The 26,220-nt window shown below is 38.2% G+C and overlaps 1 protein-coding gene across 3 annotated transcripts in view; it reads right to left on the bottom strand.

The window, feature by feature from the left end:
* Nucleotides 1–859: 859 nt before the first annotated feature.
* LOC109032467 (putative fatty acyl-CoA reductase CG5065) overlaps nt 860–26,220 on the bottom strand; it is a 79,870-nt gene continuing 54,509 nt past the window's right edge. For all 3 annotated transcript variants that reach the window (XM_019044614.2, XM_019044615.2, XM_019044616.2), the window contains 8 exons: nt 19,178–19,826; nt 12,990–13,238; nt 11,131–11,276; nt 10,269–10,378; nt 9,146–9,341; nt 8,079–8,318; nt 6,283–6,540; nt 860–5,388 (listed from right to left, as the gene is read on the bottom strand). In XM_019044614.2, the coding sequence (XP_018900159.1) occupies nt 5,241–5,388; nt 6,283–6,540; nt 8,079–8,318; nt 9,146–9,341; nt 10,269–10,378; nt 11,131–11,276; nt 12,990–13,238; nt 19,178–19,393 (1,563 nt within the window). In that variant the 5' untranslated portion in view covers nt 19,394–19,826 and the 3' untranslated portion in view covers nt 860–5,240. The remainder of the gene's footprint in view (nt 5,389–6,282; nt 6,541–8,078; nt 8,319–9,145; nt 9,342–10,268; nt 10,379–11,130; nt 11,277–12,989; nt 13,239–19,177; nt 19,827–26,220) is intronic.

Genomic DNA, 26,220 nt, shown 5'->3' with positions numbered 1-26,220 from the left:
GAAGACAGCTTTTTTGATCTCCTGTTAAATCGTGTTTTCCGAGATACGCACTTCTGCACTTTCACCATCGATGTGTGTCAAACCGTAGTCAGTTCGTAGTAAGATATGAACTGAACTTCGGCCGCGTCTCCAATTGGCCACTGATAAAAATCTGACCTATTAGCCATAGACTTGACATGAAGGGCTCAGCTGCATGAGACAGACCATGCTTGGTAAGAGACAATCTGACTACCTTGCCACAACTCCGGGACAATTTTCCCTATCATGCCTTGCTGCAATTGAGACGTCAGTACCTGTTCTCCTTTCCTATCATCCAATTCATCAATGCTATTGTGTTTTTTTGTCCACATTTCCATAATGCAAAGGTATCCGTATTCATGTCCCAAGACTGCTACGATGCTACCTTACTGTAAGCATCCTTTTTTAATTTTTTTTGGGCTCTACTTCTGATTATGCCAGACCCCGTAAAAGTAACAAGTAGGAAAAGTGAGTACAAAATTTTATCACAGGATTGCTTGGAACACCGCTGAATGAAGTGGCATAGTGAATATGGCAAATAATTTAAGCTTTGGATTTGTGGTGTTCTCTTCCAGTACTTATAGACCATGTTTCATTAATCAATACCTAATGCATTAGGGAATGATTTTAGTTAGCGGACTTCTATTTTAGAATGTCTTAAGATTTTGAAATCATCACTTTATCAATGAAGCGATGGAATGATTACTAAATTAAAACGAGTGATTCTCCTGTGATGACACTTTAAACAGTTTCCTCTGTAGGTCCTGTGGGTCGACAACACAGAGAGTGGCACCAGAGGAATAAACGACATTATGAGGGATGAATTTAAACCAGTTTCAACTAACTTTAAACAGCTTTATTAAAGTTTCACATTACTTTTCAGCCTAAAAAAGCTGGCATTGCAAACACCCTTTCAAGCATAAAAATTCAAATAAGAATGGGACTATTTTCACAGTTCATTATCGATTCATTCAACTTTGAGATGGTATTTCTGTCTTGATCACAATAGAAGAAGAACATGTAAACTGAGGAATAAGAAAAAATCAATAAGAACACTTGATTGAGATAATTTTGGTATTGTCAGCATGTATTTAAGGGTGGTTTTTCATGAAAATTCAATCCTCGGTTCCAAACAACTTGAACACTACCTATTACAGTAGCTCCAATGTGATGTATCATTCATGTGTATACATAGTAATATACTTCAGAAGTCAGGACTAAAATAAATGTGATGAATCCAGTGTTTGATAGTTCAAAATCAGGAAGTAAACCTTGTCAAATTAATTTATCTGCTAAAATTCATCTCCATTTTGATTTAGACCTACTATTTTGTTGTCAAAGAAGCAATACCACCTAAATGGCCTCAGCAAGTTGAACCATAGTCATTTACTCAGCAGTAAAAAAACAAACGAGCGAATTGTACTTGACAAGTAGGACCTCTGCAACATACCGCCGCAATTGCAATCGGAAGACCTCTCATCCTCCAGTTGCTCCATTGCACTGACAAAAATGACCACTTTTCACTCATTGTAGCAAATTTTGGAATTGCACGAAGGGTATATAATTTCTTAGACAACAAATTACAAAAGTCCACTTTCTAGGGAGGGGTGGGGTTAGAGATATTTAATTGTCAGATGTCCAAGCTGAAAGAGGGCTTGTATTAAAAATTTTAGAGAAGCAGAATTTGTAATTACGTGTTCCTTCTAGGAGGTCATGGAATCATTGCTATCCACTTTTATCTTATTTTCATTCATCAAAAGCTTTTATTATTTTTTTCTATTATTATTGTAGGATCGAATAACCCCGAAATCAAAGAGGCTGATGGACGTGCTCAGAATTTTTTTAAGTTACTTTTGTTTTCCTTTAAATGAACAGTTAGGTTCAACTTATAGAAGCTTTGAAACAACAGTGAAAATTTTACTTCTTGTCTCTCTCAGAGAGTAAAAGCCACCAATCAGAAAGTAGAAACTGTTAGCTTCAAGTTTTTTTTAGACAGAAAGGCAAAAAGATAACAGATTCATTCAACATGCGTTCACTTTGCACTGGAAACTTGGATTCAATGTCTGACAAACAAAAAAGATGAAAACAATGGAATAGTAGTTAGGCATGGTCATTAATATTACTTGATAAAGATGAAAGTAAGGATGAATTAAGGATGACAAAATTACAAGAGATATATAAATAAATAGTTAAATAAATGAATAAATTAACAAATAAAGTCTTTCAACGATGCTAATCATAAATGTACAAGTGGTAATGTTAATCAGAGACTTCTACAGAAAATGAGACGGGAAAAGCAGGGGGAAAAAATTTAAAAAAACTACCAAAATTATCTACAAAATTTCTTTTACAACACAATTGGTTCCCTGGCCTTGATATTATGACTTTTTGAGCAGGATTTGAAAAAAATGATCGCTGACTGGGATAACTGAGCCCAAATTTTGTCAAGAAATACAAGCCTGCATCATTGACCCAGATCTTCGATACTGACCACCAAACATACCTACTCTAGTGGACTTAAGTGAAGTCAGTATCTACAGTGTATTTTAGCAGGATTGTTTTATCCGACAAAATCTGAGTGCTGACAAGTGAAATCCAGTCTATGTGTACTTTATATGACATGTTTTCAGAATCCTAATCTTGTTATAAGGGTTACTACATGGTCATGTGGTGTTCTTTCTCCTTAACCCTTTGCTCCCAAAGCTGGATAGTGCATGAGGCACTCATTTTTTTTGGTCTGCATTTCCTAAACATAAACCTTTTTCGTTCGACACTCTTGCTTATATGAATATAAGGAGTCGTAAAAATGGACTGAAAATGTTTCACCATCTTCAATGTTAAGATTTAGAAAAATATTCAAAGGTCTTGAGATGATCAGTTTTCAGTTATTATAACGAGTTTTCAATGTTAAAGGCTGGTTTATCCTTAGATTTTTCAAGTTATTCCAATACAAAATCTTCTGCCTGAAATGTAAAATAATTCTTACATTTTGGCTTATTGATTTTACTCGAAAATTATAATCAAGAAATTCAAAATTTAACCGAATAATTCAACCGGGCATATCATGAAGATTAAAAAAGCTTTTTGAAATGCTCCAAGAAATAATAATCGGAAACCAGACATTTTATAGTAATGGCACAACCATAGGGATCAAAGAGCTAAGTTTGCCACTTTTAGTGGCAGTGAGAAACACATACTGCAGAATTCAAAAATGAAACATTACAGAATTGTTGCAGTAAGCAGAGTAACATAGTTGCCCATTCAAGCAAAATCGAATTTCACCTACTTTACAGCATCATATTTTGTTTGGTAAGGGCATTTTTATCAGTAAACTGAACTAGCTAAAATAACAGTCCCCTACATTGAGGACAAAATTAGAGACCTGGTGTGGTATGGACACAATCAGAGGGTCATTACACCTGCCCTGGTGATGGGCAAATTTTTCTGTGAATAAGTAAAATTAAGTAATATAATTGGCTACAAATAAAGCCAAAACAAACAAATACGTCAAAGATTCCAGAAATATTTCTGAGGAACTGAAACTCAGCTTTAATTTTGAAATCTCATGGTCGAGAATTGAAAAAAGCAATGCTGCAAATAGGTTCTACTAAGACCCTTTCCTATTATCAAAGATCAACAACACTATGAGATATTACAACTTGCATCATGGATAATACTGATAATATTCGCAAATTTTAGACTGGGCTGAAGTTTCGGGCAGGAAGTACATGTGATTAAAGACACTCATAGGAAACTAGGACGAGACACAGCGTAACAAGCATGAGGAAAAAAAACAAAATATAACAATTCACTTGAAACAATCTGCATTCCTTCCAGAAGCAGGTGATAGATTTTGATAAAAAATAAGCTTGGAAAAAAGAAACAAGCTATATGTTTCATGATTAAATTTGGGACCCCATTTGTATACAAAGAAAATGAGACAAAAAAATGACATACTTCGGTACGTCTTGCGGTTTTAGTTGGTAGTAATACTGACCTTGAAACCTATCTGAGATGTTTTTCTTGGATTGAAGTTCAAAACTTATAGACTAAAGGTTACTTGCAGAGTTTCTTTGGTTTCATTCTTTGGTCATGACATAAGTTTGACCCAGAGAAAATCTAAGAGAAATACAGCAAATTCTCACGATTGAACATGATTGATTTTTTTATCATATTCAATAATTGGGCATTTTTCCACATCATAATCAATTTGTCATTTGTCTCAGCAGCAGCAAGTCTGATCCATCCACTGAAAATTCTGAATTCAATTCTGGAAGAGTTTGATGCTATGTTTTACAAATTGAGCCATCGATTTCTAAATTTTCTTCAGAATTTCCTGGATTCATCCATTCTTGTCTCTTAGAGGATGGAACATCTACCAAACATCCGCCTCACTTCACCAATTCATGAAGCAAATCGTATTCAATCGCAAAGATTCGCTTACATACTAATGGAGAAAATTGTACAATAAAAAACAAAACTAATGCACAAACACAATGTAGTAAAGTTAGCATTTTCAGGAAGATACCTTCGCATCTAAAGAGAAAACTGAGACATTCAAATGACCTCGGAGACAAGGATGGAATCAGTGGGAAATTACCCATGAAGTCTCTCCTTAAACGAATAGTATACCTTTTCCTGATAATTTAGATTTTGGCAGACTGATTTTTGTAACACTTAAGCGAAACTTAAGTTTACTATATTGTTCAAATTTAGGATCTGTAAAATGACACTGAGGCATAGCGCTACAATCAATTCTTAGCAGAGTTATCAACCAGTTTTAACACAAATTTGTTGGAACACCATGACTTGTTAAAGCTTTGCAAACTGAAATCTTACAACTCTTTGGTCTAATACAGTACTTTGGTCATTCTTTGGTTATTTTTCAGTCGCAAATCTCTTCAAAACTTCAGGTTTCAACTCCTGTAGGACAAAATGCAGGTAAAAGAATACATAGCTACTATGAAAGATGCAAAATTATAATAAAATATACAGATGTCTTTTTAAAGTGCTAATTACACATCCTAATTCAATCTCTGATACAATATGAGAAATATACTTAAATAAAAAAAAAATTAAAAAATATCCGTAGACTCCGTAGAAAAGGCTCCGTGAGACATGATTATTCGGTAAAATTTTATGACTTATTTTGAAAACATTTGGCGCTAATTATTCGAACTGCATCAAAAAAAAATTATGAGCAATGATACTGATGATGATTCTCAAACGTACGGAATAAATCTTAGAACACGCAACACCATGTCTAGAAAAGAGAACCATGATTGCCGCACAGCTTTTGAGCGCATGAGTAAGACACGCCACACAGCCAACAGCATGATCATTTGCGATAATCGGTGCAGCCACAATAATCTGGGGAAAAAAAGATTAGGAGATGAGATAAAAAGAAAAAAGAGAGGAAATTAATGAGTTTAAGAGTTTCGACAGGGTGTCCTCTAGGATCCTTTAAAAATGTACGAACTTCTTTGCAGCTGACATTTAAACAACTAGATGTAACAAATAAGGGATTTTGTTCCTGCCCCTTCATTAAACCATAAACAGAAGATCAGAATTTTTAACAGCTTCAAATTCTTTTGGTACCTCATTTTTTTCAACAATCCATTCTATGTACCTTAAACTTTTATGAACTCATAACTATCAGAAAGAAAATCGAAAAAATTTGTTTCTTTCAATTTAACAAGATGTGGTACAGCCAGCTTCTAGCCTCTGGTAATTAGAATTTTTCAGAGACATAAAAAAATCTAACCAGAATAATATCCTACAAAAGGTTTCTGTTAGATGATTTCAAGCGTTTTTTTCTCTTCACTTATTTATGTTGCAAAAACAATTGGATTGAAACAATTGAAATCATTCGTTAAAAATGAGGTGTAACAGTTGGCAAGATTTATCATTTGATTTAGCCAGCATCAAATCTCAGCATCAGCGCTTAATGCCCGCCCGGCCGGCATTGGGCTTCGATGCCCAAAGCCAGTGCCGGCAGGTTGTGCGCATTCGGCGCGGCACTGCATGCCCGCAGGGCCACTACATGGGCATACGGCATTAATGCGAAAGCTGCGAGCCGATGCTGTACGGCATAACTTCATAAAGCGCCTCAAATCCCTGTGCTCAACTTGATTTTTATGCGGTTTTACCAACATAGAGAGTGCTCGGTAAGCTGTATCTCCTCCATCCAACAACGCCATTTCTTGCCTTGTTACAGATGGCAAAAGCTAGATAAGAAAAATAAATAATCATAAGGCTACTTACTTATTCAATTGTTTTCTAGAATCTTCAAGTGTATTTGGATGCTGCTTAAAAATAAATTGTCTTATCCCAAGAACATAAGATTCAATATACGAAGCCCAGTCGATTTCATTAACATCAAAACAGAATTCTCTCCTATCATCCACCGATAAGGACATATTTAAGGCTCTAACATTGTCATCTAGAAAACGCCATTGCTGCGTTGAAAAGTATTCTAAACATTTTGCTGCTTTCTCTAGTTTTCCTTGAATATTTACCATCCTAGAAAAAAAATCAATCAACCTTTACAATATGTTTGAAGTAGAAAAAAAAAAAATCAGTCAACCATTACCGTATATTTGAGGTAGTAAACGGATACTACAGTTAAGTGAAACAGTCACACATTGCAGTCCATACTGCAACGTTTTGAAATCTCATTTCCTACTTAAATTTTCTGGAAGGAAATCAGCCAACGTTTTCTTTCAAAATTGAGTGGAAATAACCTTGGTATAAGCAAAAAAAATGCAACAATTTTTAAGTGGTGATGTTGATTGGTTTCCTTCCAAAAAATTGAAAGAAGAGATGAAATTTTTAAACGTTGCAATTTAGATGTGACTGTTTTGCTCAATTTGAGTTAAATATGAGTTTCGAAAGCACAGTGCAATAAATTCACGTATCCCAGATTGTAACTTACAGACTTCCCATCATGCTTAATTTTAAAAATGGAAAACGACTCAACATTAATTCATAAAAATTTCCGTAACTCTTCTTCTCTTTGTGAAGAAAATTTTGTGAAAACTTTAAGGGATGATGTTGATTTGCTCTCCTCTAGGAGAATGAAATGAGAGCAGAGATTATAAAATACTGCAAACCAGGGTGTCTACTAAAACAGGCTGGCCAAAAATCAGTACTTTTACAGTACTTTTTCAGTACATTCCCAAGAAATTCAGTGCCTCCTCAACAGAAAAATTCAGTGCTTTTTCAGTGCCTTCTCAATAGAAAAAATTAAGTGCTTATTCAGTGCCTCCAATTGACGGAATTCAAAAAATTTCGAAAATTGAAATTTCCCGCTCAAATTGCGACAAAAATGCAAAAAATTCAGGACCTCTTTGCTAAATTTCCGCACTTTTTCAGTACTTCCAGACCGCCCTTGAAAAATCAGTGAACTTGCAGAAATTCCGGACCTGTAGACACCCTGCAAACAAGCTATGCGGTCCACCAGTTTCACCGTCGAAATATAAGGGTCCTTAATGAGGAGGGCCAAGAGCATTCGATGAGCCACTATTTCTTGACTTTGTTTGAAGCTTTAAAATTGGACTACATTTTGCGATAAGGAACTAATATTTCTGACTCATTTTAGAAGCATTAGTTTCCCATAGCAGATGGGGTGCTTCTAAAAATGAGCCAGAAGTAGTAGTTTCATAAGGTCCAGTTACTTGATCAAATGGAGCCATCAAACTGAAGCTCTAATTGGTGGAAAAAGACCTGAGGTGAGGATGCGACCAATGAGAGGCCCAATTTGATCGTGTAACTGGACCTATACTGCGAAATGTACATCAATTACTGCTCATTCTACTAAGAATTACTTTTGCTTCTTCAGAAAATATTATGAGCTTCTTTGATATTTTGTCTGAAGAAAAACATACATTTTCAGAAGCAAATAACTCCCGATATGAAATAAAAAAAAAAAAAAAAACCCAAAAAACCCAAAAAACTAAACAGACCTGGCAAGGGAAAAGACTTCAGAGATATATTCATAAAAAAGGAACAGTATTCTTTTTGCCTCCATCAGATCAGATACAAGACAGGAAAATACTTACATTGGTTTTTTTCCTGTAAATCGTCTGAATAGATCAATAACGTGAGCCGGTAGAATGTGGAAAGTAAAAGCATAGATGGAATTTAGGAGCCAATTCGACTGACACTGCCCGTCAGGATACCACATTAAATCACAAAGAGGGTTTCTCCTCATGGCTAAGAAACTGTAGTCAACGAATTCTCTCCACGTAATCGGCACTTGCTGACCAGTACAACAATTATACACCATAATTCCATCACGCCTGGAACAAAATAACAACGTAATTAATTGAACATACTTTCATTCAAGGATTTTTGAATTCAGTTGCTCCTGGTCAAAGACACTATCTCTATAAGCAGTTCACAGTAGTTGTACGCAGTCTACAGTACTAGGACTGCTTGCAGCAATATATAAATAATTTTTCAGGAGCTACGTGTGCAACCTGCAAAAATTATCACAGAATTTGAAAGGAAACTTCAAAATTTATTCTTGATATTCTTTAATGAAATTTAAATATTAAGATTTTACTGTTTCTATGCTCGTCATGGCATACCTACTGAGTCCTTTGCTTAAGTTTTAATAAATTTCATAAAATTCATAGAGAAATTTCCTTTGATGAAGTTTCATGAAATTTTGCATCTCTACATAAGAACAAAAAATAAAAAGGTTTGATTTAATCCCTCTCTAAAAAGGGGGAGGGGGGAGAGAAAGAGTAGTTAAAAGATAGGTGGCTTAAGTCAAGGCTTGAGAGTTAAGAAATGAGATTTTTAGATAGAAGTTTTGAACTGGTAGCCGTGTCTCTCGGGTAAAAAATCCACTCTTCCCTCCGAGGGATGTCCTAAATTCAGGATGGACGCAATATACACGTATGGATGGATCAAAGCTTATGCTTACTATAATTATGGAGCACTGATATGACTGATAAAAGTCAGCGCTAAGTATTAGGTAGAAGTTTGAGGTTTGGTTATTTGGGGAAAAAGGACCCTGCATGGAGAGGACATGCTCACAGATAAAATATTTCCTCTTTGACAACCTTTTTGGAGCAAATCCAGTAGAAATGATAAGGCAGATGTTGTTTCACTGTATTACCTTGTTGAATGAGCTGTCCTCCAAGCAGCACAAATCATTAAATTGATAACTATGTCAACTGGCACAAGATCTGCAATTTTTTCTTCATGACATAGCATCGTTCGAAAAAAGCCCTTTCCTGCTGCTGCGATGATGCCGGTTGGTCCATTCCAATTGTCCACCCAGCCAGCTACAGGCTCTTTGAGGGATGACAGAACTAAAATATCAAAAAAACCGACCATCATAAGTATGATAGTAGACTAGTTATAAACAAGGTTATTAATATTTTCTACTTACTGAAGACCCTGGCTTTGCACCGGTGCAAAGCTTACTAAAACCACAATCAATGACTTCACAAAGATTTCTAATTGGCTGAATCAAGGACGCTTAAGGATCTTTCAGAGCTTTCGTAACATTTTTCAGTTACTTTTAATGATGTGCCAAAAACTTTTAATATGAGGTATGATAGATTAGAAACCGAACTATGAATATTTCACCAGATGATCCAGTTGTTTCTATGAGCTTATCTAAATGCTGCTAAACTAAATAAATATGCTGGTTAAAAAAAGGTTAAAGGCTGAATAAAAGTATCCAAACTTTTGACACATTAAGAGTAGTTATTTTGATGAGTGTTGTAGTTGTGCATACTGCTGCAAATTTTATAAAAATGTGGAAGAATAAAAGGAAGATGAGACTCACAGAGTCAAATCGAGCTTGACAACTGATGAGTTTTGTGTGAACTAAATTCACTAAAAAGCACAAGTCGATGGTTTTTTAACTCCTCAGGAACTTCCAGTTGCGAACTGAATATTTTATTTGAGTCGGTTTAGGCAATTGTAACTCAAAAGTTAAACCCTAAGTACATGCTTTCTGCAATTTGGGTGCTAAGGTTGTTAACCCAAGCACAAAAAGAGGAGCTCATTCCCATCTACTAATGGCTGCTGCATGCAGAATTGCAGATGCTGCTTATTTAAGAGAAATTATCACTTATGATGAAACAAGGGTGTTGGGTGATATCATGGTCTTACGATTACCCAAAATTGCAGGGCGAACTTTGGCACATCTGAATTGCACCGGTGTTAAAAGTTGAACCATTGTAAAATTATTAAGTAATAAATAAATAGAAAAAATGGGTGGCACATACCGATAGAAGGTCTCACTATTGATACAGGCAGATTGCCACTTTCTTTTAAGAGCATATCTTCTGCTAGAGCTTTAGTGAATGTATACGTGTTGGGTCGATTCCCAATTAATCTGTGGACAAAATTAAAAGGCGTCAAATAAGAAGAAGGCATGCTAAGAAAAGTTTTGCAGAAACTTTAGGGTGACACTTTCTACCCATAAATTGCAAGAAAGTAAACAACCATTTGTAAGTTTGAGCTCTTCGATTTTTTCCCCAAAACAGTTACCTTCTAAAACAACTTAATTCTAATCTCAAAAAAAATTTCATTACTTCTTTATTGTGTGAATAAAACATTTTGAGAATAAAAATCATGGTTATAGTTGTATATTAGGTAGGTGATCACGAATGATCAAAGGTGAATCTAAGACAATTATTTTTCCAATTAGGGAAAGTGCAAAATTTCAGTCTAGTTAACTTTAGTAGAGGAAATCAGTTGAAATTTATTATTTCTCTTTCAAATTTACTTTCTGAAAATTAAAGAAAAAGCTTTGGATTAATTTAATTTCTAGTAATAAAATGTTAGCAGGGATTGTCAACCCCTGCTAAAAAAATTTTACAATCACTGTAAGCACTCCATTCACTTTTAGAGTAATAAAGATGTGTAAGAGGTATATTTTGGAGGAAATTATACTCTATATGTATCAGAATCTTATGTAAAATTTTCTTGGTTCCCATGACTCCTGAACACAGAGCCTTAAAAACTTTCAGCGCAATTAGCTCAAAATGCCAAGTCCAGGCATCTGCTATCATACATATGACGCTTCATAGATGTGAGGGATTCAAGAGCACAAGTTTGCTGAGTGTATAGCGACTTGAAACTTACTTAGGTGTGAGTGCTTGGATTAATTCATTGTCCATCCATTCCATGCAGTTAATTATTTTTTCGGGATCGTAGGGAGGAGGATAAATTACTTCTTTAACTTCTTCTCGATCACAATTGCAGTATGCTGTTGAAACATGGATAAGGGCCTGCAAAATATAAAAAGCAAAAGTAAGATAATAGCACACAAATGACGAGGAAAAATATATGGAGGAAAAGGGAAGAAAAACTACAGACAACGATGAAATTGAGGATTGTGAGCTGCCACGGATAAGTTTCACACGAGTGCATATTTTGAAAAACTTATCTTAAAAAAAGAGAGAATTTACCAATAATCCAATTATTGATGTAAATCACCAACCTTCTCACCATTTTTTGATGATTTTTCTAAAAACACCGATAGGAGAAACTGAGTATATGACTTCACCTATACTTTTGCAACATTTATTTCTTCTACTTTGCTTTCAATCCACATTTTCAGCTTGTCTTGCTTGTGAGCAAACAAGATAATCAAAAATGGAAGTTCCCCTTCAAGTAATAAGATCATTAGTTGGGCTATGGTAGCAATTTTCGTTGATTCTCGAAAATAACTGGACATATTTAAATCGAAAGGCACTGTCTCCAATTGTGCCTTGGGTCCCAAGACCCATGAGAATACACGCATGGCAGGGCCCATGTCAAAATGGAGACACATCTATTTGCTTTAAATACGTCCAACTTCAAAATGAGAGCAGTTTTTATCACTGAGTCTTCAGGACGTTAATATTAATTGTTTGAGTTTAAACTGGAAGACAAGATTTCAAAATTTGCCACATTTTTTGTGCCTTCTGGAAGGTGTAGAATACGAAAAAAATTTTCGTGAGAACTTATTGTTAAGAGTTTTAAAAATGTTTGAATAAAAAAAATCACGCTTACTTCCACTGAAAAATACTTTGGTCGAAGTGAGAGATTTTACCTTGAAAATGTCCAAATTGAACAGATTTTATTGTTTATTAAATGGTCGATTGAGTGCCAAACATGTTTGGAATTTTTGTTCGAGCAACTTGATTTCCGAATCTCAAATTTCACAAAATTCGAGTTAAAGAATCACAAATTGATTTCCTGACTCGTAAATTATAAAAATTAACAGCTTATACTGAATATTGAATAACTAATCTAGTGCCAAACTTTTTAGAGATTATTTTTCTCAATAGGCCTACACTTTTGAAACGCAAATTTCACATAAATCAAAATTAAAAAAGAGCAAATTGGTGTCCAAACTTGTGAATTTTTTTTTTTTTTTTTTAAAAATTGAAGTTTCTTTTTCAGTAAGAAATAAACAGACACTGCTACAAGAGATAATATTGACACATGTCTCTCTAGTTACCTTTCGACCAAAGTATCATAAGCGTTTCAAAATTTACGTCGCGATTTCATTTTTTTACGGAGAAATTGTCGGTTGAATCAGTTCGAAAATTTCACTGAATTTTATCGGCAGCACAAAGAAAATTCAGTGAGATTTTCGAATAGCTTCGTTGAAAAATTTCTCTGGAAAAAAAAAAAAAAAAAAATATTGAGGCAATTCAATTATTAGACAACTCCAACGAATACAGACGCCTCAAAAGGGTCCAACCACGGGAACTGGCCAGCCCCTCGGTCTGAACCATCAATTTTAATTCATTACATATAATATGTAAATAAGTTACAAGCTGCTCGTTGTTTGAAAAATTTCTCTGTAAAAATATAAAATGGCGGCGGAAGTCTTGAAATGTCGCATGGCGCTTGTGATACTTTGGCCAGTGGATGAGAATCCGTCCCCACTCGTCATTTTGAGGAGGGTGCGAATAGAAAAAAAGTAATGAGGCTGGGAGTGAAATAATTACCCTGAGACCATGCATCCGGTGGCAGAGCTCTACCAGACGTTTGGTTCCTAACATATTTATGGTAACAGAAAGTTTGAGCGCCTCGTCGAATTTCACAGTGGCCGCCGAGTGGAAGACGATGGACACGGTTTGGATGAGCCGCTCCTCGTCCATCGGGCTGATGCCCAGCCGGGGTTCCGTGATGTCACCCAGAATAGGAACTATTTTGTTTAATTCACTAGGCCGCTCCTGTCTCAGCCGCTCGAAGAGCTGTAACAAAACAAAGGCAAAATCCGCATCATTTTTCTTGTTCCTCAAATAAATTTACAAAATATTAATTTAGGATGTCTACCAGTTACAGAAATCAAAATTGATGACTTTCGGGGGCTTTTCGGGGTGTTTTTACAAGAAAATCGGGGACTTTTTTTCCCCGAAATAGTAAAATGAAAAATGGCTCAAATTTTGTGCTTGACGGATGGTTCTGAAGTGTTGTTAAGTCAATATTTGACCTTTTTAATGGAAATTCATGCCACACTTGCGAAATAAAAAATTCTGGAAAGAAGTAAGAGACGGGTTTTTTTTAGCTCCATTTTTAATTAAGGCCGTAAATGGCGGACAAAATTTCTGAATTTTCCTTTAGAGATTTTGCCGTATCCTAAGGGAAATACTTGCACGGTATCGAGCAAGCATGTTTATTTATTTGATTCTTTTTGTCGCCCCCCCCCCCCCCCCGAATTAATTTTTATCCGTTAAATGATCCACTTTCATCAAGTGACTCTAATTTAACGAGAACGGAGTAACAGCAAATGATAATTTTGGCCCACTCGTATTTAATGGAATATTCGTAGACCTTTAAATAATTTTTGGACAGACTTAAAAACGAAAGGACTTATTCACATCTTCCCGAGCTAGTAGACACTTTGGAATCAATAATTTTCTCTTCTTCGGTATTTAGAAAGAAAAACTAAGCATAGCACAGAGACCGAGGTGACGGAGGCAGTTAGCTTGGACGCAGTTACTCGCCGCTGAAAAAACGAAAGCTACGGGGAGCCTTCATTTTTGCGGGTAGATAACTATTGTGGCTCGTAGGATGCTTCCTGGCCGAGCGCGAAAAATGAAGGCTATAAGTGAGGAGCGCCGCGCCGAGGCGCGAGGTTTCCTTTATCTTTTCGTCAGACGAGGCCGGCCGTTCGCAATCGCTCAGGATTTCCCTTGACGACGCACAATGGATCGAGTCAATAGGAGAAGTCGAACAAAATTTGCAAATCTTAAACGCTTATAACTCCGTTTATACAAGGCTTAGAAGTTCTATAAGTGGTCTCATTGGTCAGGATATATAGGATAAGTTTCACCAGAGTTCTAGTAAAAACTACTTTGATTCCAGTGACTTTCACTAGATAGTATCACTGTGTAAGAAATCGAGTAGACTTATAGTAGATGTTACCATACTTTTTTTTCAGTGCTCTAAAGACTTCAAATCATAGAGTAAGATATATGGAGGGGGTAACGTAACGGCGTAACGCTGGGACTGACGACCCTCCTCCCTCTTGTAACGAAGGCTTATAATCCCCCCCCCCTCCCCCAAGCGTTACGTATTTTATGAACGCTCCCATACAAGACTCGATGAGTGGAAGCGAGGTAGCTCCGATGTTGAGAGAGAAGGCTGAAGTTGCTGAGATCGATCGCTCATGATTGGTCTATTCGAGGTCAACCACTTAACCCTCCTTTTCCCCGTTATCAATTTTTAAAGCTTTAGAGAGTTCGGAGTCTTAGTTGCCGTGGTGTCAATTGCCAGAGGAAAAGATTTACTACGATCTTTGAATAATGCATTTGAATGTTACACAGAATGTTATAACATTCTAGAATTTCGTCAGTAGGTCTAAAGCCCGTTTAAGAGAATCAAAGTAGAGCTATCGAAGTGGCATCACGTGACGCCACTTTGGGAGCTCTACTTTGGTCGTCTGGAACGGGCTTAAGGTGATTCGATGGACGCCATATTTTGTGTCAGAACGGCATGCGATATATCGCATCAATTGGTTCCATTTTTTCAGCTACTCGTCATTTTTCTCCAATTTTGAGATAGCAATTCTGCTGTCAGGAAACTAAAGCACTCTCGAATTTTAACAAAGAAATTCAACGAAATAAAGGCGCGGTTTTTTTTCGAGAGAAAATATCGCATTCGAGTGCAGTTTCGATATCAGTATCGAATGCTATGTTTTCTCTCTGAAAAAACCACGCCTTTATTACGTTGAATTTCTATGTTAAAATTGGTAAGTGAGTGCTTTAGTTTCCTGACAACAGAATTGCGATCTCAAAATTGGAGAAAAATGACGAGTAGCTGAAAAAATGGAACCAATTGAAGCGATATATCGCATGCCGTTCTGACACAAAATATGGCGTCCATCAATAGCTTAATAGCTTAAATTTATAAAGCGTGATACTGAAGCTATTAAGATAATTAAAAATTTTAAAACAATTGTTAATTGAATTAATTATTTAGTTTAACAAAACACTATTTTTTCAATATAGAGATAAATAACAATTTAATAATTTTAAAACAATTGTTAATTGAATTAATTATTTAGTTTAACAAAACACTATTTTTTCAATATAGAGATAAATAACAATTTAATAATTTTATATGGCTAGGCTTTCTATGGCTAGGCTAATCATTAGTCTTTGATTTTGGTTTAAAATTTTTAGTCCATAAGATTTTCATCGGGAAGGATATGACCAGAATAAGGGTTGTTAACTTTAGGTTAGTGTTATTTATGTTCCACCTTAAGGCTGGCAGGAGGCCGTCCGATCATAAACAGCATTATCAAAATTATCAGAACACAAGGGTGCGATGGGGCCCTCTGTGCGACTAAATTTCTTGCCACGCGTCGCTAATCTTTCGTTGAGGATGCTCGGCACAAAAACACTTTTCCTGAGAAGTGGTCCATTCCATTGCACAGATGAGTTACAGCAAACTAAACTAACTTAAAACAGGTAAGATTGTATAAAACTGACGTTAAGCATTCGATGGACGCCATATTCTGTGTCAGAACGGCATGCGACATTTGGATTGCATTTTGCAAAAAGAAACCAAGAGCATTCCATTGTTGCTAAGATTGTGCAACATACATTCCTTGCAATAAAATTGCTGAAACCTTGCAAAAAGTTGAATCTACTATGGCAATTTTCGTATTGAATTTATAGTTTAATGGGAGTATATACAAAACTTCTTCGGATGATCAGTTTATAATTGCAAGGCGAAACAAGTTGCACAATCTTAGCGACATTGGAATACTCGTGGTTCCTTTTTGCAAAATGCAATCCATATAGCATTGATTAGTTCCATTTTTTTAGCTACTCATCATTTTTCTCGGATTTTGAGATCGGATTCTGTCGTCAGGAGACTAAAGAATTCGCTTGCAAATTTTGACTGACAAATTCAATGTAATGAAGGCGTGGTTTTCTTGGAGGAAAAATATAGCATTCGATACTGATATCGAAACTGCACTCAAATGCGATATTTTCTATAACTAAAAAAAAAACCACGCCAATATTAAGTTGAATTTGTTTTTCAAAATTGGTGAGTGGATTCTCTCGTCTCCTGACAACAGAATTGCGATCTCAAAATTCGAGAAAACTGACGAGTAGCTGAAAAAATGGAACCGATCGATGCGGTGTATCGCATGTCGTTTTGACACAAAATATGGCGTTCATCGAATCACCTTAAGCGCAACAAAATATATAAAATGTTCTCCAAAGCGCCAGCAATGAGCATTTCCGTAGTCCGTATCACACAAGAGACACATCAAAATGTCTCCTTACCAAGAGTTCTTCCCTAAATTTCTGTTCCTTTCCAAGCCTGAAATTCCCGCCAATAAAAATTACCCGATTCATCCCGATCAATAAAAACTCTGATGACAGTGCTTTCTCTATCGATGCGGAGAGGTAAAAAAATCCGGGTGATTGATATGCAGAGGTTTTTATTCGTACTCAGAACCACCTTAACTACAGGCTCAGATAGTGAGAAATTGAGAGAGAGTAAAAGAAGGAAAATTATTACTCTCCTACGCTCATTAAACAATTGAATCATAACCAATAAAGGAGGAAAAATTATTACTCTCTGTGCACACGAAACAATTGAGCCATACTAAAAGAGGAAAAAGCAGAAATAAAAAATGGAAACATATAAAAACTGTCGCAAATGAAGGGAGAACTTGAGGGAATGAACACGTCAGAAAATTGGAGGAAGCTCATATAGTTTTCAAGTTGTCGGGCGCCTTGATATATTGTTAATAAGCAAATGGGCTTTTCTTGAAGTTTGACAACAATGAGCTTCCCCCAATTAAATGCATGTAAAACAATCGATTATTTATAATGGAGTGAAATGGAGGCGTGTTGCCAACTCGCGGGAATCGCTGCTAATAAGGCAACGCCCGAGGTTGTCAGGTAGTGCGATAAAATGTTGCATTTACTTGGATTAAATTGGGTAAAGTGCTGATTTTTCAGCATCACCTAGCAATAGCGACGCACTTGCAGCAAGTTACAATAAGCCCAATACCAACGTGAGAGGAACACAATTTCCTAGTCAAACTGGTCCCTTTGTCTTGCATCTGATGGGACCGGAAAATCATTTCATTCAGGTGCCTAATGTGGTACTTCTAATTTCTTTGTGCAGATGAAGGCAAAATTGGCCTCAATGTGGTCATTATCCACCGATTTTCTGTGAAACCAATTTTCCAAAACTAAAATGCTTTTTGTGGGTGCTAAAAAACAAGTGTTATACCTAGTAAAACTCCGTTTACCTGAAAATCGGCGGGTAATGGGAATATAAGAGAAAAATTCCTGATATTTCCCGATATGGTTAGCTTTCAGGATTTCTAGATACTCTGGAAGAAGAAAAAGGACCGTTCATAAAATATGTAACGCTAACGGGGAAGGGGGGTCTGAGGCTACACTGCTGTGCTAAGGAAAAACGCCGTATGAACATTCGAGAGTTGCAAAATTTCCTTCGATAAAATGTTTATTCTTGAGGGAAGTTACGAATATTTTTCCTTTGAATTTTCAGAATCTTTAGGTGAAATTGCGAACAAAATTACAGTACTCTTCTCTCTTTGTAGCGGACTTCAAGGGACCGGAAGGTTCGTACGCTACAGAGAGGGATCCGGTAGACAGAGGGCTGGAGGAACGTATAGGAACGTCAAGGGACCGGTGGATACATCCGTTACAGAGAGTTTTCCGTTACGGAGAGTGCCGCTACAGAGAGATAGTGCTGTATCTGAAAAATTGTGTGTGTGTGTGGGGGGGGGGGGGTGGGTTGTATTCATAAGTTAACCGAGAAATTCGCGTTTTATCAAATAAGGCAATTTGGCAACACCTGAAGGTTCATACGGCGTTTTTCCTTGGCACGGCAGTACATTACAGGGCAGCGTTCAGGGTTGCGTCACGTAACGCTATAGGCGCATTGAGGCGGTTTATCGAAAATATGAAAAAATCAACGCGAGGTGGCAATGAGACTGCATTTTGCAATTTGGAACTATAAATTCTGGCTCTTCTGGAAAAACACTAATGTGCATAGGGAAACTAATGGCACTTCCGTCGTTTTTCAACCGGGCTAGAATTTATATTTCCAAATTGCAAAATGCAGTCCAATTAATATTCTTATCTCAAATTCATCACACAACCCTGATGGAGCTCTGGCATGTGTGGGGGATTTGCGAAAAGAGTACTTTTCCTTGTCTAAAATTTCGCGAGAATCACGAAAATCTCGAATTTCTGTACCTTCCCACGGAAAATTCGTATCTTTTTTGTGCTTAATTCCGTACCAACCTTCCGAAATCCGCGCTTTTTCAGTGTGTCCGTACTTTTTCCGTACAGTAGACACCGTGGAAAAGAGAGGAAGGAAACAAAAAGAAGGGGAACTATACTGCCGTGCTAAGGAAGAACGCCGTATGAACCTTCAGGCGTTGCCAAATCGTCTTTGATAAAACATGAATTCCCTGGTAAACTTACGAATATTTTTCTTCCAATTTTTCAAAGAATTTTGTTCGTATTTTGATCTAAAGTTCCTGAAAATTTCAAGGAAAAATATTCATAATTTTCCTAAAAAATAAGCGTTTTATCAAAGGAAACTTGGCAACTCTCGAATGTTCATACGGCGTTCTTCCTTAGCACGGCAGTATAGAAAGAAGAGGTAGGCAATATGGACTACTCACCGGTGCGTTGATGAGCTCCTCGAGGCGGGCTTTGATATCCTGGCCACGCTTGGGCCTCATGAGGAGGAATATGAACTTGATCCCCGGACAAGAACGGAGGAGCTTCTCGACGAGGACTTTGCCCATGAAACCGGTGCCTCCGGTCACGAACACCGACTGGTTCTGGTAGAAACTGCTCACCGTCACGTACTCCTTCGCTCCGCTCATGTTTGCCATCGTTGAAGCGCGGGAAATTTGAATTGTTACATGAACGCGAACGCACCGTGGGATAGGCAACACTCAACGATCGCAACGCATTCCCGGACAGAAACCTCAACGCGTCACCGTGGAAAACAACTCGTAGAAAAATTCAACTAACTACTGTAAGTAAAAAAAATAAAATATGTATAAACGGTATTTAATACTTAGTCGATTAGATAAATAATAACAAAGGCCACGGCTCGTGGCTGACTGCGTGCGCAACGATTAACAGAAACAAAGGGGACGAGAAACAAAAAATTCAAAGAAAAAAAAAATGTAAATCACTGGGAATGTTTTTGAACGGGGCTTGGGTTCACCGCTGTTTCGCCGCAGCGGTGCGAGACCAGGACGAACGCCGCGGAATTACCTCTGGCAGCCGGATTTTTGGAGCCATTTCCTCGTGTCATACCTGAAACAGACAATAAAATACGCTCAGTTTTTTGACATATTACATTATGTCATCAAGTCAAGCAAAATGTGCATTAATATTGGGGGAAAAAATAAAAAGAAATGGGCCAAAATAGCAGAGACAGTGCGAAAGCAGCCGAAATAGTGCGCCCAGATAACGTTATCAAGGATAACGTTATCAAGGACCAGATAACGTGAAATAACGTTATATTAGTCACCTTCCGGCCATAGTATCACGAGCGTCATGCGACGTTTAAAACTTTCCGCCGCCATTTTATTTTCTTACAGAGAAATTGTTTGACGAAGCTGTCTGAAAATTTTACTGAATTTTCTTTGAGCTGCCGATAAAATTCAGTGAAATTTTAAAAAAAATTCAACCAACAAATTGGGAAATTGTAGGTCATCAAAGAAATTGAAATTTCCTCACACTTCTAAGATTTAGAAAAGTTAAAATCGCGTTGAATGGATTACCACAGAAATAACCGAAGAATTTCAAAAATTGACCTGTCTCAGAACAATCCAAAGTTACAAGACGATGGATCGAAATTCAGACAAAAACGTCGGAATGAGTCTTGTTGGTGTCGTCGTCAACTTTAGAAACAATTCATTTCAAACGCTTGTAACATCATTTATATTGAGAATTATGGCTTGAAACATTCATGATCCAATGTTCCTTCCTAATTGCGCGAAAACAAAGCTTGACATCGAAAACTGAAAAGCGATGAGTTTAATCCCGAACTGGGTTTTCCGCCGCCGATTTCAACTTCCACCTTAAGGTACACCATGGCTACACACGTCACCACCATCATCATCATCAATCGTTGAAATAAACTTCTTTTTTATCGTCAAATCCACGAATCCACGATGCCAGCTGGAGCTGGCCCACTCGCGAGTGCGCGCGTTGCAATCAATGACTTGAGTTAGGTTTGGTTAGGTTCAGCAACTAAACTAACTCCTAGGCAAAGCTGGTGGTATCACGGGAGAGCGAAGGCGCTCTCGATCGAGATGGTGCTCTGGATTTCGAGGCTCTCTACACATCGCACTGTGGATCGAGTCAATCAGAGAGGTCAGACATGGAATTTTTTACTAAAACTGCAAATTCTGTTGTTTATTTCACCACATTTTTAATTTTGAAGGGTGCTTCGGGAAAGAAATTTCACGAGGAAACTAATGAAACCACTTTTAGATCCTCAAAGTTTCGTATGGACGGAGTTATAAGCTTTCAAAGTTTCCAAATTTTATCCAATCTCTCCCATTGACTCGATCCACTGTGCGCCGATGCGAACTATTGCCGCTTACTTGTTGCCTGCGACGCACGCATACACAAATTGATGGTGAAACTGCAGGAACGCGTATCTTGCTTTGCGACGATGCAGACTTTCAATCATACTTTATTTTTAAAATGGAAAAATACTCAACGCCATTTCTTGAAAACCTCCCTAATTTTTCTCCTCTGTGTGAAGAATGATTTACACATTAAAATTCCAAGTGATCGCGTTGGTTTCTTTCTCCGTTGATATAATGATTCTAGGGGGTCTGGGGGCGCTTCGCGCTCTCAAGGCCAGCTTTTCGGACCCCCGTCAGTTGATTTAAAAAGAACGGGTTCATCTAGGGACTATCTCCTGTCGACAGTCGCAAAAATCATGAGAATCAAAATCTGGTTTTTTTTTCTTCAAAAAAGTTTATTTTCGATGAGTGCCCCCAAAAGAGATTATAGCCCCTAAATTTTCCAAAATATTTATTATTCCCCCTCTTATTTTATTTTTATTTTTATTTTTAAAAGCTCCATGCGATTGCGTGAGTTTTGTATCCCTCGGAACGTGGCTGTCTCTAGATAGTCGTGTCTCTGTTCTTCTTCTCCTCTGTCCTTCTTCCTTCTAATGAATCGAAGATGCAATAGAAGACAGAAAAAAATGGAATATAAAGAAGAAGAAGAAGAAGAAGAAGAAGAAGTAAGAGAAGTAAGAGAAGAAGGAGAAGGAGAAGAAGAAGGAGAAAGTGGGAGAGTAAGAAGAAGAAAGTTGAAGAGGAAGAAGAATGAGAAGAAGGAGGAGGAGGAGGAGGAGGAGAAGAAGAAAAAATATTGGAAGATGAAGAAGAAGGAGAAGAAAGTGGGAGGAGAAAAAGAAGAAAGTGGAATTGGAAGACGCCAAATACATTTTTCCATCTTCTTCGTCTCCACTTGCTGCTTCTTCTTCTTCTTCTTCTTCTTCTTCTCTAGATACGTGACGTCATTTATGATCGACCTCGATGAGTGATCCGTGACGCGGCTCGAGGCTCGAAGCGGCAACGCGCTAGCCGAGTGAGTGATTTAAGTGGCGCGCTGAATGAGCTTTGCTTTCAGAGGGGGGAAATGGGGAAATTGACGCGGGGAGCCGTCAGCGTTGCCGGGCCGAACCGAAAAATTGCAATTTTTTCGAACACATCGATTTCGGGGAATCGATCTGATTTTCAATGTAAATCGAGTCGATTTTAGAATCCTATGAAAAATCGATTCTTAATATTAAAAAACCCAAGTTCAACGCCAAAAACGCAACTACTAAAACCGAACTTGAAATGAAACTCGGGTTTCACAGAATCTAGGCCTCAGGTGACACATAGACGCAGGAAATTTCGATTCGTTTCAGTGATTCGATTTCGGCTCGAAAAATCGATCCCGATTTTTATTCGACCTCGAACAATCGATTAAAAATCGCCATCCCTGCGCGACAAGCAGTGACTGTGACGCCCGACGCACTGGGTTTCGACCTCCACACCTGGCCGAAGCTATTTTACAGCTGAAATCGCTCGATTTCATTGAAACACTGACTATATAGTCCTTCAGACTCCAGCCTGTTTTCCGAGTCGGGCGGCCAAGTTGCAGATGGAGAAAAAGCGAAGGACGAGGAAAACGAAAAATGAGAGGAGACGGAAAAATGTATTTGGCGTCTTCCAATTCCACATTCTCCTTTTTCTCCTCCCACTTTCTTCTTCTTCTTCTTCTTCTTCATCTTCCAATATTTTTTCTTCTCCTCCTCCTCCTCCTCTTTCTTATCATTCTCCTTCCTCTTCAACTTTCTCCTTCTTCTCCTTCTCCCTCTTCCACTTTCTTCTTCTCCTCTTCCTTCTTCCTCTTCCACTTTCTTCTTATTTTTCTTCTTCTCCTCTTCCACTTTCTTCTTTTTCTTCTTCTTTCTTCTTCCTCTTCCACTTTCTTCCTCTCCCACTTTCTCCTTCTCCCTCTTCCACTATCTTCTTCTCCTCTTCCTTCTTCCTCTTCCACTTTCTTATTATTTTTCATCTTCTCCTCTTCCACTTTCTTCTTTTTCTTCTCCTTCTTCTTCCTCTTCCACTTTCTTCCTCTTTCTTCCTTCTTCTTCTCCTCTTCCACTTTCTTCTTCTTCTTCTTTATATTCCACTTTTTTCCGTTTTCTAATGCATCCTCGATTCAAAGGCATTAGAAGCCCTACACCCGGGTCTGATGGACCGGAGTCAAAGATCATTTTCGAACTCGAGTTTTGGCGCGGTTCTGAGGCCGAAAACCACAGCGCGGGGCGTCCTGTCGCGTGGCCCGGGGCGATCGTGCAACGCGCTCCGGGCCGAGTCGAAATCGAGCAATTAGGAGCGACGAAAAGGGCGGGAACCCGGCGCGGCGCCGCACTGCAGCACACCGCGGAAACCACTTAACCCCGACCGAGACCCCCGCCCGGAGACGCGCTTTTCGCCGACGACGACGCAACGCCGCGCCGCGCCGCGCCGCGCCGGGATCCGAAACGCGTCGTCGAGGCGGTGGACGATGAACTCGCGCCGCGACGCCGGAATCGCGAGGGTGTGGAGTCGTCGACGCGCGACGTGACGTCCACGTACACGTTGACGTGAGGCTTCGGCTCCCGTCGCGCTATCGAAAGTGCGAGCTTCCAGTGGGCAGAGGGACACCGAAACATCTCGGCCGCCGTCACGTCGTCACGTCCTGCGTGGGCGTTTGAAGCCGGAATCATACACTGAATATGAGAGCTGAATGTGGCTTGAATGTGGAGGTCATCAGTCCGATGCCTGAATTTTGCGCGTCATGGCCTGGTTACACCATCAAATTCCCGTCAAATTCTGATCAAAATGATGACCAAGATGGCGGTCGATAGTTATCCAGTCACCATTTGATCGGAAATCGATGGGAATTTGAGCGTGTGACCAGCACATCACGCGCAAAATTCAGGGCACCGACGAGGATTGGAGCTCAGCAGTAATCGGTTGGTCTGAGCCATTCGAATGGATTTGAAACAAATCTGGATGAAAATAACTCGAATTAACAAGGGTGTCTATAGTTTTTTTTTTTTTCTTTTTTTTTCATTTAGAGAAATCCTGATTTATGACTGCTAATTCCTGATTTCATAATTTCTGATATTCATTCTTGAGGAAATTCATGCATGTTTTTCCTTGAAATTTTCAGATTCTGTAGATTGAATTGTGGATGAAATTCTCCACAAAATCGGGACCAAAATATGCACATGGCTGGGAATTCGTATTTTGCCGAAGGAAATTTGGCAACGCCTAAAGGCTCATACGGCGTTCTTCCTTAGCCCGGCAGAATAAATCCCTTCCTTGGCGAACGCTGAAGGCTCATAAGGCGTTCTTCCTTAGCACGGCAGAATAAATCCCTTTCTTGACGAACGCTATAAAAGGCTCGTAAGGTGTTCGTCCTTAGCACAGCAGAATAAATCCCTACTTTGCAAATGCTATTTTTCGATGTAGGGGTTTACTAACCGATCAACAATCTAGTCGCTGATGGCACTTAGGACGTTTTGAACTATTCTCACTCTCAAGTGGCTCGACGTCACAAACCTCGGATGATCGAAAGAGGAGCGGTCTGAATCAATCAAGCTGAGTCATAAGTTTTGCCTTATAAACGACCAGATTGAGAAAAATGAGATTTCTTATTCTCTTTGTGATTGAAATTGGTGGAATTCCAGGGGACATCATTCAATTTTTTTTATCTCCAACAGATATAACACTTAAAAACGCTAATTATGTGTGTACACTATGAAATTCAGACGACTGCCCAGCCCATCTTCAGATTCCAATACCAAACCAGATGGCCATACATTTTCATAATAATTGTTGTCGTGATCATGTTTGTTGTCCTTCCGCAAAAATGAGTAAATTTTGGGGGAAACGATGCGATGGGATACAAAAATATTTTAAATGCACCTGCTCCTTCAAATTTGAAATGAAGACATATGATTTCTCCGCCACGGATTCCTTCCACTATGAGTCGCCACTTCGTGCGACCACCACAAGCAGATACCCGATGAGAAACGTCCTAATTTGGTGCTTCAACTTCGAATCTCTATTTGCTCATTTTGAAAGGTGTTATAAGCTTTTCCAAGCTTGGAAACGCGATCAATACTTGGTGTTACTATGGCATCATCTATTTCCTGAGGAGTTCCTGGAACATACAGCTTCCTAGTTCTCCGGAAAATTGTATAATATCTCTGCCGAATAACCGGAGAGAGTCGTAACTCTAGAAATAAAGTATTGGGACTTTTTGAAAAATGGACCAAAAGGTGTCTGAGCGGAATTTTTCTGAACAATTCCTTCCGTCCTCGTTAAATTGTCTATACTCATCCAAAATAATTGTTTTGGTGATCAAAGACAAAGAAATTCACCTTCACCGATAAAAGAAGGGACTTTGAGGTTTCATGTTTGACAGCAGTATGTGCAATCTTTCACATGCTTGCGTGAATAATGTTCATAAAATAACAAAAAGGAGAAATGAAAAAATTCTAAGGCGGGTAGTCAGCATTAAAATGTGCCACTTTGCACACGAAAGTGGGAGATACTGCTATCTCGCGGGAAAGTTCGGAGTTACTGTTCCTGAAACCTACAATTTGCAAATATGGTGTGTTTCGCTGCTTTAATGGAACCGCTCAGTTCATCGCGATCAAATAAGTCGAATTTTGAAGAAAACTGGGCTGTTACTATTTACCCGTGGTAGCACGATAGTAATTTGGTTTCACAATGAATCAGGGTGTCTACAAGGGAAATTCCGAGGAAAAATCTAACTTTTCCAGTTTTACCTTGACTAGCATTATCAAAATTCCACGACTTTTTACGTCGAAAATGTGCATTCAAAGTGCCTTGGTAAAAACTGGCGATAGGAGCTGTGTTTCAAAATACCATAGGAATTCTTATAGCCGACTTAAGAAGGCGAAAGAAAATCATATAGCTGCCTGTAGAAAGTGGAAAAAATCATACGGCCGGTCTTCACGAAGCGATAAAAAATTATACAGCCGGGCTATAGTTCCTATCGCCGGGCTTTACACTTTGTCGCCTGGCTGTTGCTTTTTTGCCATCGGCTATAAAAGGAAATAAGAAATTGTGTAGAAATTCGTGTGCTTTGGAAATCATTAAGTTTGACA

This window comes from Bemisia tabaci, chromosome 2, assembly GCF_918797505.1.
Source record: "Bemisia tabaci chromosome 2, PGI_BMITA_v3".
Lineage (NCBI taxonomy): Eukaryota > Metazoa > Arthropoda > Insecta > Hemiptera > Aleyrodidae > Bemisia > Bemisia tabaci.
Note: the sequence above shows the minus strand (reverse complement) of the source record. Positions and strands in the feature narration are given on the sequence as shown.